Raw genomic sequence first — 14,039 nt, 5'->3', positions numbered from 1 at the left:
TCCAAAATCTAGTGAGCAAGGATGTTTAAAACGACATTCTTCAATAATAGTCCAATCCAAACATCCTCAAAAAGCTGCAGAAACATGATCTTTTTCTGAAAAGTCTTCCATATTTTGAGGCCCCACATTACCCTGGAAACCTTTCCCAAATATTACAGCAAGGCTGGTCTTCCTTTGTTTTTATGTACCATTGTGGGAATGTTTAACAAAGGAACCCTTAATGTACACAAAACTGTCTGAAAAATATGAAAGATTAAAAGACTGTACTTTTTTTGGTAATAGGACATTTTTAATTAACTGCTGCAATTTTAGTTACTTTTATTTCTTACTTTTTCTATATTCTAACATTTTAGTCCTGTTTTTTGAAAACCTAGGACAACGTGATTCTAATTTTGAGATTTTTTTTTATTACAAGTTTATCAGAGCTGTAACAAATTCTACGTTTTTGAAAACCCTAAACTGTCTCAGGAGCTCCATAATATCTGCCAAATAATGAAAAAAGACATTAAAGTATATATAGGACAATAAAATGAAGAGTTACTTTCATTTTCTCATAGCTGTTATCTCCTCCATCTGGTACTGCTGATGTTGCATTCACTCCTAGAAACTATAATTAGGATGAGTTTCCTGTCAGTCAGAGGTTTGACACACATGAGATGCATTTTTTTTTCTTTAGAAAAGCACAACCAGCTGTAATGTTTGCTTTGCACGCATTTGTGTGCAAAGCCAGAGTGAGGAGAGGGGAGTTTTTCTTCACTTTTAACATTCGTTTTTGCAAACCCAAAGCTCAGCGCTGCAGTTTTGCAAACAAACACACACTTTCTTTGCTCTTTGACACAAACTCACTAAAGGGACCGGTGACAGCAGGCGGGGCCGATGCGCAGTGGCAGTGTGTCTTAAGATCCATGTGCGCTTGTGTGAGTGTGTGAGATTGTGAGTGTAAGGAGTGTGCTGGGGCGGGCAGACAGGGCCAGCGCGTTATCCTCTTATCCCCACTGTTGTGGAATAGAGAGGCAAGCAGCTGGAGGGACTGCAAGCAGCCTGATAATGCCTGCACTATTTTCTAACCCGCCATCTTAATCTTGTTACTCAAATGGTTGTGAAGAGAGTCATGAATTTTAATTTTTCTCATACACACACACACAGATTGGCATTTGCTCACGTGTTCATCTCCTGTCTCTCCCACATGCATAACTAGGAACCCCACTGTGTCTGTGCACTAACTCCCCTCCCTGCCTCAGTTTCCCCCAATTTTCTTGTCTCTGTGTCTCTTCCTTCCTCTTTCCTTCCCTCTATATTCCCATTTCCTACATTACAATCCACTTCTCTATTTAGTCAAGCCTGTCCGTCAATCCTTTCCTCTACTCATCTGTCCATCCATCCACTCCCTCATTCTCCGTTTCTTAATCCTGGTGAGAGGGAAACTGGACAGGCGGCTCATCTGTGCCTCCCTTGTCTCAGGGCCCCCTCCTTCCTCTCTTTCACCTTTAAAAAAAATGTAAGGGGCAGAAAGGGAAGTGACAGAAGCTGAGGTGAAAGGCGCAATAAAACAAATGACTTGCACCTTGAAAAGGGGGCCAAAAAAAGATTTGTGTGTATGTTGGGGGCGTCAGGTTGAGAGCCGATTTAGCCAGCCACCCATGAAGCTGATTAGGCAGCCTGCGATCAGGAGGAACAGCTTTGCTTGTTAAACTTTTCACCTCTGCGAGCTCTCAGCTCTCACTGTGGAAGGCCCCCTCTTTCTCCCTCCTCTATCCCTTCTTATTTATCCCTCCATCCCTGCTATCACTTCCTTCTTTCCTTCCTTTGGCTTGGTAGATTTTGAATGTGAATGCTGGCTGCAGTTACAATTCCGGGCTTAGCACAGGGGGAAGGCAGCTGTCCCTCAGAGCCTTGCCACTCCCCCAGGTTGCCTCCTCTTGCTCTTTTTTGCCATCCTCTCACTTGTTCTCTCTGTCTGTCTCTCAGGGGGTCAGAGGTTCAATAACCGGCCAGCGCCTGGAGGGATGGCTATAGCAAGATAACATACATAAAGACAGTTGGGGAAAGGGAGAGAAACCAAAAGAAGTGAAAGAGAGACCAGCGGGGTGTTCATGTTCAACAAAGGAAAGTGGTTAGAAAAATGACAAAGAAAGGAGGTGTGATGATGTAATGCCATTGTTGGGACATGGTTGTGGCAGGGATGTTTGATGAGGCGTGATAGATAGGCGTGTCGGGGAGAAGATGATCAAACTTAAGGCTTAAGATGTGATTTCAATCTTTGGAAACAAAAGGTGAAAAACCCAACCAAATTACAGACGCACAATATAAATCACAGACAAACCCCCAAATTGTCAGCTACCTTGACTGGACACGGCGTCCTCAAACTTAAATGAAAAAGCGAGATGAACATACTTGTCTTTTAGTCATCTATGTTTGCTACACAACAGTACAACAAACAACCACAGTGTCAGCAACACAAATGCCGGTGTCTTTATAGCTGCTGTGCTTGACATCCAGAGGGATTTGGTTGATACAGTCAACACTGTAACAGTACATATGTTTCCACCAGATCTACAGAACATTTTTGTAAGCTAAAGATATGAATACAATCTTTGAAAACAAAAGGTGAATCCCTCAAATACAGCAACTATGAAGACCCTTGTGTGTCACAGACACTGTGGTTGTTCGTTGTAGTGATGTAGAAATCACAGACACATGTAAGTCCTAGACATTCTCCCAAATTTCAGCCTCCTAATGGCTGCCAAACTTGACTGGATACAATGTCATCAAACCTGTACCTCTATGCAAAAGGCGAGATGAGCTTACTTGTCTTATAGTAATCTATCGTCACTACACAATACTACAACATCACTACAACGAACAACCAGTGTCTGTGACACACAAGGGTTTTCATACTTCATAGTTGCTATTTTTGAGGGATTTGGTTTATATGGTTAACAACACTGTAAGAGTACATACTATTTCACCAGGTTTATGCACTATTTTGAAGCCTTTAGGAATGAGGCTTCTGGTGATTTGGCTCCACTTCCTTTTACCCACCAGAAAGGTGATAATGTAGTTTTCTGGCTAAAAACCACAATCTTTACCATTTTCTGTAGTTAAATTTGTTTTTAAAAATATTATTTTTATTTGTATTTTAGGTCTGTAAAAAAAGTTGTATATCAGCGCAGATGATTCTCAAGCTGAATTTACTGTGTCTTTAGGGATAAATGAGTAAAGTTTGGTATTTGGGAAGGTGAAAGCTTAAGCACAACACTAATTAACTTTTGTTCTCCACAGCCACTTCCCTCTGGTTTACAAATGCTGGCACTTTTCGGAATATTGCATGTTTCTAATTTAAATTATTTCCTAAAATATCATTTTCTTTAAACCTTTAACTGTTAAATTCAAGACTCACAACTACAGAAACATATTTATATCTTGGATCTCTGGCTTTAAAGGGTTGAAGTGATTTTTGGAATGATTTTATATTTAGCTTTAACAAGCAATTTATAAACTACACTCCTTTATTTGACAGTAGGCTGTCTGAGCTTGTATCTGCACACCTGCTGGGGACATTTCCATAGGTTAAAGGATTAAAAATATTATCTCAATAAAAACCTACATTAGAGTGAGATGGTCTGCTTGATGAAGGTGAAAATGTTCTTCATTTAAAACAGTTTTGTACATGGAGTCAAATATTTCAAACTTGAAATGTGTGAAGTTTTAGGACAGAACCTTAAGGCTGTTTCACAGCACTTACATGGTGCTGATGTGAGTGGAGCTAAGGTCTGTCCCAGTTTCTGTTTGTTGTGAAGAGTACCGGTACTCTTCACACACATGCACACCCAATCACACACACCTATGTGTAGATCCTGAACTCACTTTTCTAAGCCTCCGATCATTTGAAGAGACTTAAAGCGAGCTCATTAGCTGGTGCCTCTCCAAGCTGCTAGCTATGATGAACAGTGGGCACCCCCCCACCACCACCACCATACTTGTGCATTCACAAAAAATAATATTGTGATTTAAACACTTTAATTTCCACTATTTTAGAAATTCTTTTCTTTTCTCTTTATGATACTTACATTTTTCCAGAGCTTTGTTTAGATTCGATATATGGAATTCTGGCAGATTTATGTATGAGCTAAAACTGTGTTACAACCTACATTAGAACTAACAGAAAAGCTGATTTGCCAAAGAAAAAAAATTACTTTGACTAATCAGCCTTCAGGATAGTTGCTGTGATAATCTTTAAACTTTCTCTGTGTTATGTCTTTCAGATGCAAAGAGAAGGGAAACAAGTGTATGATGAGAACATCCACTATCCTCTCCTCATCATCTTAACCAAAGGACCTCAACCTTTTAGCCATTCTCAGTAGACCAAAACAAATGTGCCCTCAGCTATTTACAATTCTCAACACTGTTTTCGTTTTATCTTAAAGAGATGGGAATTTATTTCACCTTCTTGCATTTAATCATTTCTCACAAGCGCAGAAAAAGCACAGCCTGTTCAGAATTTATTCATCGCAATCATTGCTTGTCCAAGGAACCGAAACCACACTGACAATCAGTCTTCTGGCCTCTCAGCCAGTTAACCAATCAGTGTTCTGCTGGACATTCAGCTACATATATGTTTCCATACATCTATCGACTGTCTTGGTCTATATGTAGGATCTTTGTCGGGTTTTTTTGGCCTGAACGTATCACTTTTAACCCACACTACTGTGTTTTTCAGCCTCAGCATGAAGGCCCATTTTCACTCACACTGAGGCAGAGTGTGGAGCAGCTTCCCACTTTTACTTTAATCCTGCTCTTTCATCCCTTTAGAAGTCAGTCATAATAACCTCATTTGTGCATCACACACAACAGTGCATTAACACTTACTGAAGAGCAGTTGTTGCCTCCAGAGTTCACTGAATGCAGTTGAACAGAATTCCGATTCACAAGTGTCCGGTGTCTCGATGTCAAAGTCATCCAGTCGCCATCAACACCAGACCGTTCAGATGCTGTGGAGATGAGTTTGTGTCAGATGTTTGAACTCGTGTTTTACATTTATCGACCTAAAACTGTGGAATCTGTTGAGAAGAAAATTTGTGTGTCTTACAAAATGTTTCTATTTTTGACTGCATAAATCCAGATACTCCACATTTAGCTTTCACATTTAATGGATGAGACCACTCTCATAAATGCATATTTTGGAATCATCATATCTAAATTTGATCATTTAGTTTACTTATCAAAAGAATCATTTTTCTAATGTGTTCTCAGGTTCTGCTCTTGTTTCGCTCTCAGTCTCAAACACTATTCATTAGTACACTAAAAGTGTGTATTTCACTGTGATCCATCGACATCAGTAAGAAGCTATGCAGAATCTATGGGGTAAGGAATCTTTCAAAAAGAAACACATTCATAAAGACAAAGTTGTGCACAAAGTATTAATTTGTGCACAACTTTGCAAAAAAAATCTGAATAGAACATTTAGTTTTACGTTTAAAGTGTCTGTTTTGAATATGACTTGTCTTTGTCTTAAATACAAAATATCTCCTGCCTAACTCGCTGTCAATAAAAACATCACGGGGTCACAGGCGTATACATCAAGTCCCGAAACCAGATTCTTCAAATGTGTGCATGTGTATTGATGTTTATTTATTAGACTACAATAAAATAGTACTTTTTATAATGTTATTGATCCCATAACGGGGAAAAGATCTTGCTGTCATATCTCTGTTGAAAGTTGAATAAAACAGATCATAAAACAGCGATTTCTTGACCCATTTTGTCGACAGCAGCTGATCGTGTAAACAATAAACCAGCGGATGGTTTCAGTCCCAAAAGTTGGGGAAAACAGCCCAGAAAGCGGTAGCAGACATGCCACTCTACTTATAAGTTGTCAAAGAAAAAAGTGCATGTCTGTTAAAATTGGTTGATATTAAGAGGATAACGAAAAAAAAGTAGCTAAGCTAACTCGGAGCTAAAGTAGTCTAACGACTGTTGCTGCTGTAAAAAAGACCAAATAATAAATACATTTAAAAAAAAAAAACATCAGTAGGATCAGAATACCTAACTTTGTTTTTTTGGGGGGAACTTGCTTTCTTTTATTTTCAGCTATTGTTATTGTCGGCCACCAGTTAGCATACTTCAGGACAGAGTTGGCTTTCTGATTTTATTTTTATTTTTTTCCATCCATTTTCTTAACCCACTATATCCCTTTTGGGGTTTTGGTGCTGCTGGTCCCGGTTACTGTTGGCCGGAGGCGGGGTACTCCTGGACAGGTCCAGGGGGCTAGAGCAAAAGCGCTCAGCCCGCCTGTCCTGGGAATAAACTGGCTGTCGAAGCGGGGATCCCCTGCCCTTGGCTGGCGGCCAGATAGGAGCGGGTGGCAGCAGGGAAGCAGGGATCCCTCTGCTGACTGCTGGATTTTTTTCAATTTAGTTTAATCCTTCTCTTACTATCTCTTTTTTTTGACAAACATGGAGTTTATTTACACCTAATAGGAGGGATGTCTGCTGCTCTTATGTCCCACCACCTCCCGGTCTGGTTCATTGTTTATTCTGTCAGCTGTTCTAGCCTTGCAACAAAAAATGTGGCCGGATATCGCTGTTGTAATCTGCTTTTTTATGTATGTTTTTTTTTAAATAGATATATTCAACAGAACTTTTGTATCAACATCATTTTATTCTAAAAAGCTGATTTCTATCATATTTCAATAAATGAGGCTCAAAGCGCATGCTCACTCAGTCAAATCAATGTTTCAGGACTTGATGTATACGCATGTGACCCCGTGATGTATTTTTGACAGTGAGTTAAGCAGGAAAAAAGTAGTATTTAAGACAAAGACAAATCGTATTCAAAACAGACATGTTAAACCTATTTTTTATTTAAAGTTGTGCACAATGTTGTATTATTTTTCTGACTCTTACCCCATAAGTATCTCCCTGTGGCTGCTCTCATGTTCTAATTTAGTTCACCTTTAGATATGTAATTGTTGATAAACACCCCAATCCTATGAATTTAAAATGCAAATTCTTTTCAGCAGTATCTTATGAAATTAGATCCTTTTGAAATATTTTCTGCATTTGAAATCGTGTGATACTTGAACACTGTGACCGTGTGCAGTGCCATCACCCGCATAAACACTAATGTTTTTTTTTCAAGTTTTGCGCAGAGTATCGTTTTAAATCCCGGTGACGTCCTTAAACTGCTGTGATGTCACTTTTTTACCCACCGCTTGTCACTGTGACAACAGCCAGTCAAGATGTTACTAATGGTGATTATCGGGTTTTTATATGGATTTGATCTGTCATCAGCATGGGAAAGCCTGTGACAGGCATGAACTCTGAACAGTTGACTCTCAGCCAATGAGCTTTTTACTGAATTAGGTCACTTTCAAATTTGATTTTTTGACTATTTCAATACTAATTAGAAGGAAAGCCTAATGTAACTTATCAAAAAATGAAAAAAAAAGTACAATTTGACAGATTTCAAATTGTCAAAGTTTACCAGGCCTAATCCATTTTTTTAAGTTTTACAAATAATAGATATTGAATTCAGTTATTGTGGAATATCTTTATGCCTTCCTTAATTCAGGGATGTGAATGGGTTGATGCAGAAAACAAAGTAACTTCAAAGATTTTGTTTATTCAAGGTTAGTGTGGATGTGGCGGCAATAAGTGAGTCCCTTTTGTCAGTTTTCTAAAACCAGTTGCATTGTGGGAATGCGATTGATTGATTGGTTAATTAAGTCTGTGTTTTATTGAAGACAAAATAAATCTGATGTAAAATTGCTTTCTACTGTATTCCTCTGAAATTTGTCAATTAGAAAATGTGCCGTTTTATGAACTTATTTCATTTTATCAAAAAGATTAAAATGTTTTCCCTCTGCTGATGTGAAATGTTGATCTAGTCGTGAAAAACTGTGCTCCACATTGATTAATGCTTTCAGATGTAATAAAGTTTTTCCTCAGACCCAGATCATCAGCGGTTTAAATTTCAAACACAATGGCCTCATGCAGGCTGAGCTGGCTCCAGACAAGGTAACACACACACATATACACATATATGCCCGCACATATACACACATATCAAACCCAGTCCGCTGTGCACCCCTCCACAGGAAGAAAAGAGAGGACGATAAAGGAGGGGGGAATGCAGTACACAGCAGCTAATCCTGCAGGCTCACTCTTCTGTTTATCCGTCAGAAGAAGGGAGCGGTAGCTGCTATGAGGGGGAGCCGGGGAGGCCTCCTGATCTGTCTTTTGATATTTTAAAGAGGTCTGTTCTCTCCTCCCCAACATTCTGCTGAAGAGGAAGAGAGAAGAGATGGAAAAAGGATAGAGGCTGAAAAAGCGAGAAGAGGAGGAAAACAGAAATGGTACTAGACTTTCTGAAAAACTGGAGGGAAAGGCAGAATATGTCCGCTGGAAATGAGGGGGGAAACCAGATCGAAACAGCAGGAAAAAGCTTCAGACATGAAATAAAAGTAGCTGACTGAGAGACCGAGATTGACCGGCCAAGTGTATGATCGAACAGAGAAAAAGAGAGACAGAGTGCTCCCAGCTCTACACAAGGGCCCCATTAACTTGACCACTTGCCCTTTGCACACAAAGGCAGGCACAACCCACTGCCCCTCCCACCCAATTATCCACGATTAGGCTCAGTGCACTGTGTCAAGATGGAGAGGGAAGGAAAAGAGGAGAGGGGAGAAAGGCGAACACTGCCAGGAGGAAGAAGGGGGCTGAGAGAGTGAGAGGAAAAGAAACTAAGAAAGAAGGAAAGAAAGTGACGGTTAGGATGGAGCACCTAAAAAGGATGTTCCTGCAAACCAGTGCAGAGATCAACTCATGAAGTCCTCTGGGAACAAATGCTACATCCCACAAGATGCAAATAAATAACAGGGCTGTTCAAAATTCATAACCTCGATTGTCTGTTGGTCAGACCAACTTGCAACACTCATGCAAGTTGAACTGAAACTTTTATCTGAATAAAAGAAGAAGAAATTAATTTCAAATGTGAAAAATATTAACAATTTAAAAATAAATCCTCACCTGCCGTCTACAAATACAGAAATAGGTGACAGTTTTAAAATGACAATCTGCATTTCAAAGGCCCCTCTTTTAAAAAAAAAAACATTTTCCTCTTTTTTTTTAATACAATATTTTTCATTTAAAAGAACAACAATCTCATTCTTTTACTATTAACTACATTTTTTTCCATTTTGGCAGAGCAACTTTTGTTTTTTAATGTTGTTAAAATGAATTGTTTTATTTTTTGTCGAATATTCATCATCTAAAAGTGAAATACTCATAAATTTCAATGTACATTCTGTAAACCTTTAGTCCTGAATAAGCCAAAACAGTCTTTAATTTTTTTACCATTTGCCCTATTTATTAGTAAACTGGCATTAAAAGCAGTGATTTGGGTACATGTTTTTTAAAATAATCTCTTCGTATCTGAGTTCTTTTGTTTGAATTATTTCGCTTTACTTCAAATTAAATCTTTAAAACGTACGTTAACGTTGAAGTTGCTCCAAGTTGGATTTTTGTTTTGTCCTCTTGATTGCTTTACCTTCATTGATGCACAGTGAAGCTAAAAGTCCTGCAGTCACAGAAACCAGAATGTTGCATCAAAGTTGATGTGGTGCTTCAAAATGTTCCTCTCCTGCTTCATAAGAAAGCAGAAAATTTTGGTTCTGTCAGCTCATTGCTCCAAATCTCTCCTGCTTCATAAGAAAGCAGGAGAGGTTTGGAGCAATGAGCTGACAGAACCAAAAATATTTGACAGCAATAAGCATTTCTAAGGCCTTCACACACCGGGACGAATATTCGCCAGCGTTTTAAGCAGTTGCAAAATGGGCTTTGAGGCTGTTTAGGCCTGAATTCTGTTATATATTGTTTTGTGAGTTTAAGACTTTCAAGACTGTCATTGCCAACAAAGGCTTTTCAACCAAATATTAGTAATGACCAATTTGTTTTCAGTTATTTCATTTGTCCAATTATTTACGAGCCCATGAAATGAAGGGATTGTGTTTAAAAAATGCTTTAGTTTTTCACATTTTTGTTTTTGTTCAACCCATGGAATAAAAGCTGGATACGAGTGCCGAGTTGCTAATTTGAATATGCTATGATTTTAAGCTGTGAAACATTTATGCTAGATTTGGAGAAATGCAAATATTACATCCAAACGTGAAATTCTGACACTAAGATTAGCGGAAGATATCTGTCCATCGATGCACTGTGGGTTAGGAGGAGGGATAAAGCAGACAGGGAGCAGTATAACAGTGTGCACGTGGGGGTGGAGATACATAAATGCTGCCAGGTCCTCCCCAGCCAGACCAGGAGAGTGGGGGAGACCCCCAGACCAGGAGCGTCCCCAGCCACGGGACCCACACAGCCCTAGCAGGGGGGGGGGTACACATTCCTAATAACAAAGTAAGATAAGTGAGACCTTAAAGTCTAAACCACATTTAACTTCTGCACCAAAGTCAAAAGAAGAAAATGTAATAATTATGAAATAAAACCACAAAAGCCAAAAAATCATGCCTTATATTACTTTTTTGACTGTTTGTTGTTGCTTCATTCTGCTTGGATAAACTCATAGTAAGTTTTAAGAGCATCATTTCTTCTGCTTCATGACTCAATAGGTCTTGGTGAGGGTGACTGGTTGACTTACCTCTTTCCCCGGGTCTCCAACCACTGCTTCAGTGCATTGTAGAACATCACACTCACCTTGAGCGACTTAGAAAATTAAACAAATTAATATAAACTTCATGAAGACGCTTTACTTGTTACATTTTGAGAGGAACACGGTTGGGTGTTATTGAAAATACGCTAATGCAGCTAATGTGTCGCAGTGTGGGGCTGTATTTTGCGTATGTTACTGGCAAGGTATGCCGTAAGCCTGGTCTCAGTAATGTTTGTTTCAGCGGTATCAGTCTGTTTTTTACATGCACTAAGTAAAGATTGGAGTTACGCTCGTGCTGTACTCGTTCCGACACAGAAGTCTAATAAAGAGCTGTTTGAGAACCGCCCAACTTGTGGCCATTACAGTATTTTGAAACTAATACATCTCAGTATAATACAGCTCAGTCATGTATTATAAAATCATAATTTGAAATGTTCAGACTTTTTATGAACAGCAGATTTTAAATCCGACAATTATTTTGAAAGAAATGAATAAATGTAGATGACATGATAAAAAGTTCCTCTCTCCAGCAGCTTGTTGACCTGTGTTTGTAGTTGTCATGTCAACAACAGAATCATTCCTTGTGTGTTCTGTTCAACCTCAGGCCAGTCGAGAAAAAAGAAGGCGCCTAAGGAGCTACATCCCTCTTAATGCTTGCACTGTGAAAAACTCCATATCTGCTAACGTAGTGTGGCGCTAGTGGGAACACACAAGTACAGTGACGTATGTATCAGAGGATGTTTGGTTGGCTACGGGCAATGTTTTAAAATAGCTTTATTTTTTTCTATTTATTTATTTTTGATGGCCTGCGATCTATACACACAGTTCCTTATCGTTCAACCGGTTGATTGCCGGTTGAACGACTTATTGGACACCTCAGTCCTAAACACATGTACAATTGTCTTTCTCCAAGTTGTTGATGTTTTTCTTGCCAAATATTTAAAGACTACAATTATTGTTATTTTAATGTGTCTGACTGAATCTTTACATCATCAAACTTACTTCAGTTTATAGAAAATGGATTTGAACTTTTTGTTGAGTTGTACAGCAGTGCCGTTGGGGCCCAGGCGGGCTCAGGGGGTCTTCCACACAACCATTAGCTGTCTCTAAATATCTGGACGCAGAGATTGTGTGTCTGAAAACACGGCATGTCTCTATCCCCCCACCATCCCTCCATCTGTTTTTCTAAATCTTTCAAGCACCCCCCCCCCTCTCCACCTCAAGGCAATTTAGGGAGGGCTTTTTAAACGATCCACTCATTATTGGTGGTGGAGTCACTCAGCTTTTTCCGCTCAGGTCTGCTTCCTGGCCCCCCGTTTACCCCCTTTCTCCTCTTTACCTCTTTATTTTTAAAGGGCTTTTTCTGCCTTCAGTTCAGACTTCCAAAATGGCTTTTTGATCCGCTTGTTTGTGCTCATGAAGTGGAATGCACCAAAGTCCATCCATCTGTCCATCTTTTTCATTTTCAGGGTTGTGGGAGGGTGTTTGCTGTTCTCAGGCAACAGAGGGGAACTTCATCCTGGCCAGGTCACCTGTTCATCACAGGGCTGTGGTAGTCCATGAGAGCATTTTATGTATTTTATTTGGAAAACCATTCAGTGTGACTGACAGAGAGCTACCCTTGCCTGCCTGATTCCGGCCATAACAGCAATAATTTATTTCACGACAGGAGAATCGGTTCTTTCCGAAGCTTGGCTGCGGTTCTCCTCCTCTACCTGCTCAGCCTTCCCATCTTTAATACCCATTAAAAATCTCCATCTGGATATGCAGGAGTCTAAGTTCAATGACTGACTTATTAGATGACTAACTGGAGGGAGCGGAGGTCAGTCTAGAGGCTGGCAATCTACACACACATGCAATTTCACAGCGATGCTTACACACGAGCTTATAGCAATTGGCTGCTAATTGAAGGGGCTGTGCTGTTGACGAAAGCACTCAACTCATCGCTGATTAGGTCAGGCAGTGTGGAAGACAGAAACAAACAGAAAAAAGAAGAATGCAGGCTCTGGGACATACAAGATGAAACAAGTGGTTTGTTTTGTTTAAGAGTCCTTCCACTAAATGTCGACTGTCTCTTTATAGCTCTGTTTACCCTTCATGAGATGGGAGGAGACTTGCACTGTAAAGCTGTTCGGACTGAAAAGTTGTTGTTCTTTGTGTGATTTTTTTTTTTCTTAGTTCAATTTTTCCAAATGTTATGCTTGTTTTTCCATGTCTATTATTTCTGATAAAAGTATCTAAAAACAAATCTTTTAAATGACAGTTGCTTGAAAATTATTCAAAAAATAGTACACTTAAAAAAATCCAATGTGACTGTTTTCCTGTCTTCAGAAAACTTTTATTCAGTAGCTGTAAATGTCTAAAACTGTACCTTTTAAATTGTATTTTTTATTTATTTATTTTATAGGCTTTGCTGTATTTTTTGCTGCAAAAATACAATATGGGAAAGTTTTTTGGTTTGCTTACTGGTTTGAAAACAATACCTGTTAAGCCCCTAGGATGTGTACCTTCCGGAATTTATTTCATTAATACAGTTTGTGTTCCTCCTCATCCCCTGTTCCCGCTCTACGTGTGCGAGAGAACCACCTGTCTTCATCCTATATGGCGCTGGTCTCCAGGGAAACGGTTCTAACCTGACGACCCATGTTCCTGTGGGCTAGGGGCCATTAAGGGCCAGTCAACGAGCCTCTCTTCCTGCCACAAGTGGTGCTGGCAGGATGGAGAGGGCCCTTGTCTCTGCTTTGAAGGTCAATGAGGCCGCAGACCGGCACTCTGCCACTGACTCTTAGCCCTATTACACCCCCCACTAAGCTCTCCTCTAAAGCTAAAAAATGCTAAATTCGGTTTTGAAAAGAAGTTTTGTTCAACTGCATGCATATATGACCACTGAGCCACTAACTTCGGGGACAAGACAGCAAGTAGGGTTGGTCAATGTTTTATGCAGATTTTTTAACGTTTTTTTTTTTCTTTAGGCATAGCAATTAAAAGAAAATGTAATTTTCTTTACTTTTTTTTTTTTTTTAAGAGGAAGCTATTTTCATCACAATGGTCTTTTGCTGCCTACAGGGTGGCATGCACCTGTTCTCAACCATTTTGTGCTTCTTCTGTTTTGGGGGAGGAATTACTCAACAAGCTGTTTGTGTTCAGTTTTCTGGGGAAAATGTACATAGATTATGTCCTCACTAATCCTCCTGCCACAAAAAAGGCATTTAGCTTCAATATTGCACTTGGGTACCTGTGTCAATAACTAACTCGCCAATATTCAGACATGTTTCCCTTCCTTTTGTTTATGAGGACATCGGTGCAATTAACCTTTAACTGATTCAGTCCTTGCTCCTGTTTGACTGAATAGAAGTGACTGAGAATATGTGTGG

General features: G+C 39.5%; 1 protein-coding gene across 2 annotated transcripts in view; it reads left to right on the top strand.

Annotated features, from left to right (window-relative positions):
- Positions 1–7,956, top strand: part of camkmt (calmodulin-lysine N-methyltransferase) — a 108,890-nt gene extending 100,934 nt beyond the window's left edge. Inside the window, exon 11 of one of the 2 annotated variants that reach the window (XM_004077290.4) lies at positions 4,266–7,956. In XM_004077290.4, the coding sequence (XP_004077338.1) occupies positions 4,266–4,364 (99 nt within the window). In that variant the 3' untranslated portion in view covers positions 4,365–7,956. The other variant, XM_020709441.2, reaches the window with a different exon arrangement.
- The last annotated feature ends 6,083 nt before the right edge of the window (positions 7,957–14,039 follow it).

This window comes from Oryzias latipes, chromosome 15 (assembly GCF_002234675.1).
Source record: "Oryzias latipes chromosome 15, ASM223467v1".
NCBI classification, from domain to species: Eukaryota; Metazoa; Chordata; class Actinopteri; order Beloniformes; family Adrianichthyidae; genus Oryzias; species Oryzias latipes.
This window is presented reverse-complemented; position numbering and strand designations above follow the sequence as displayed.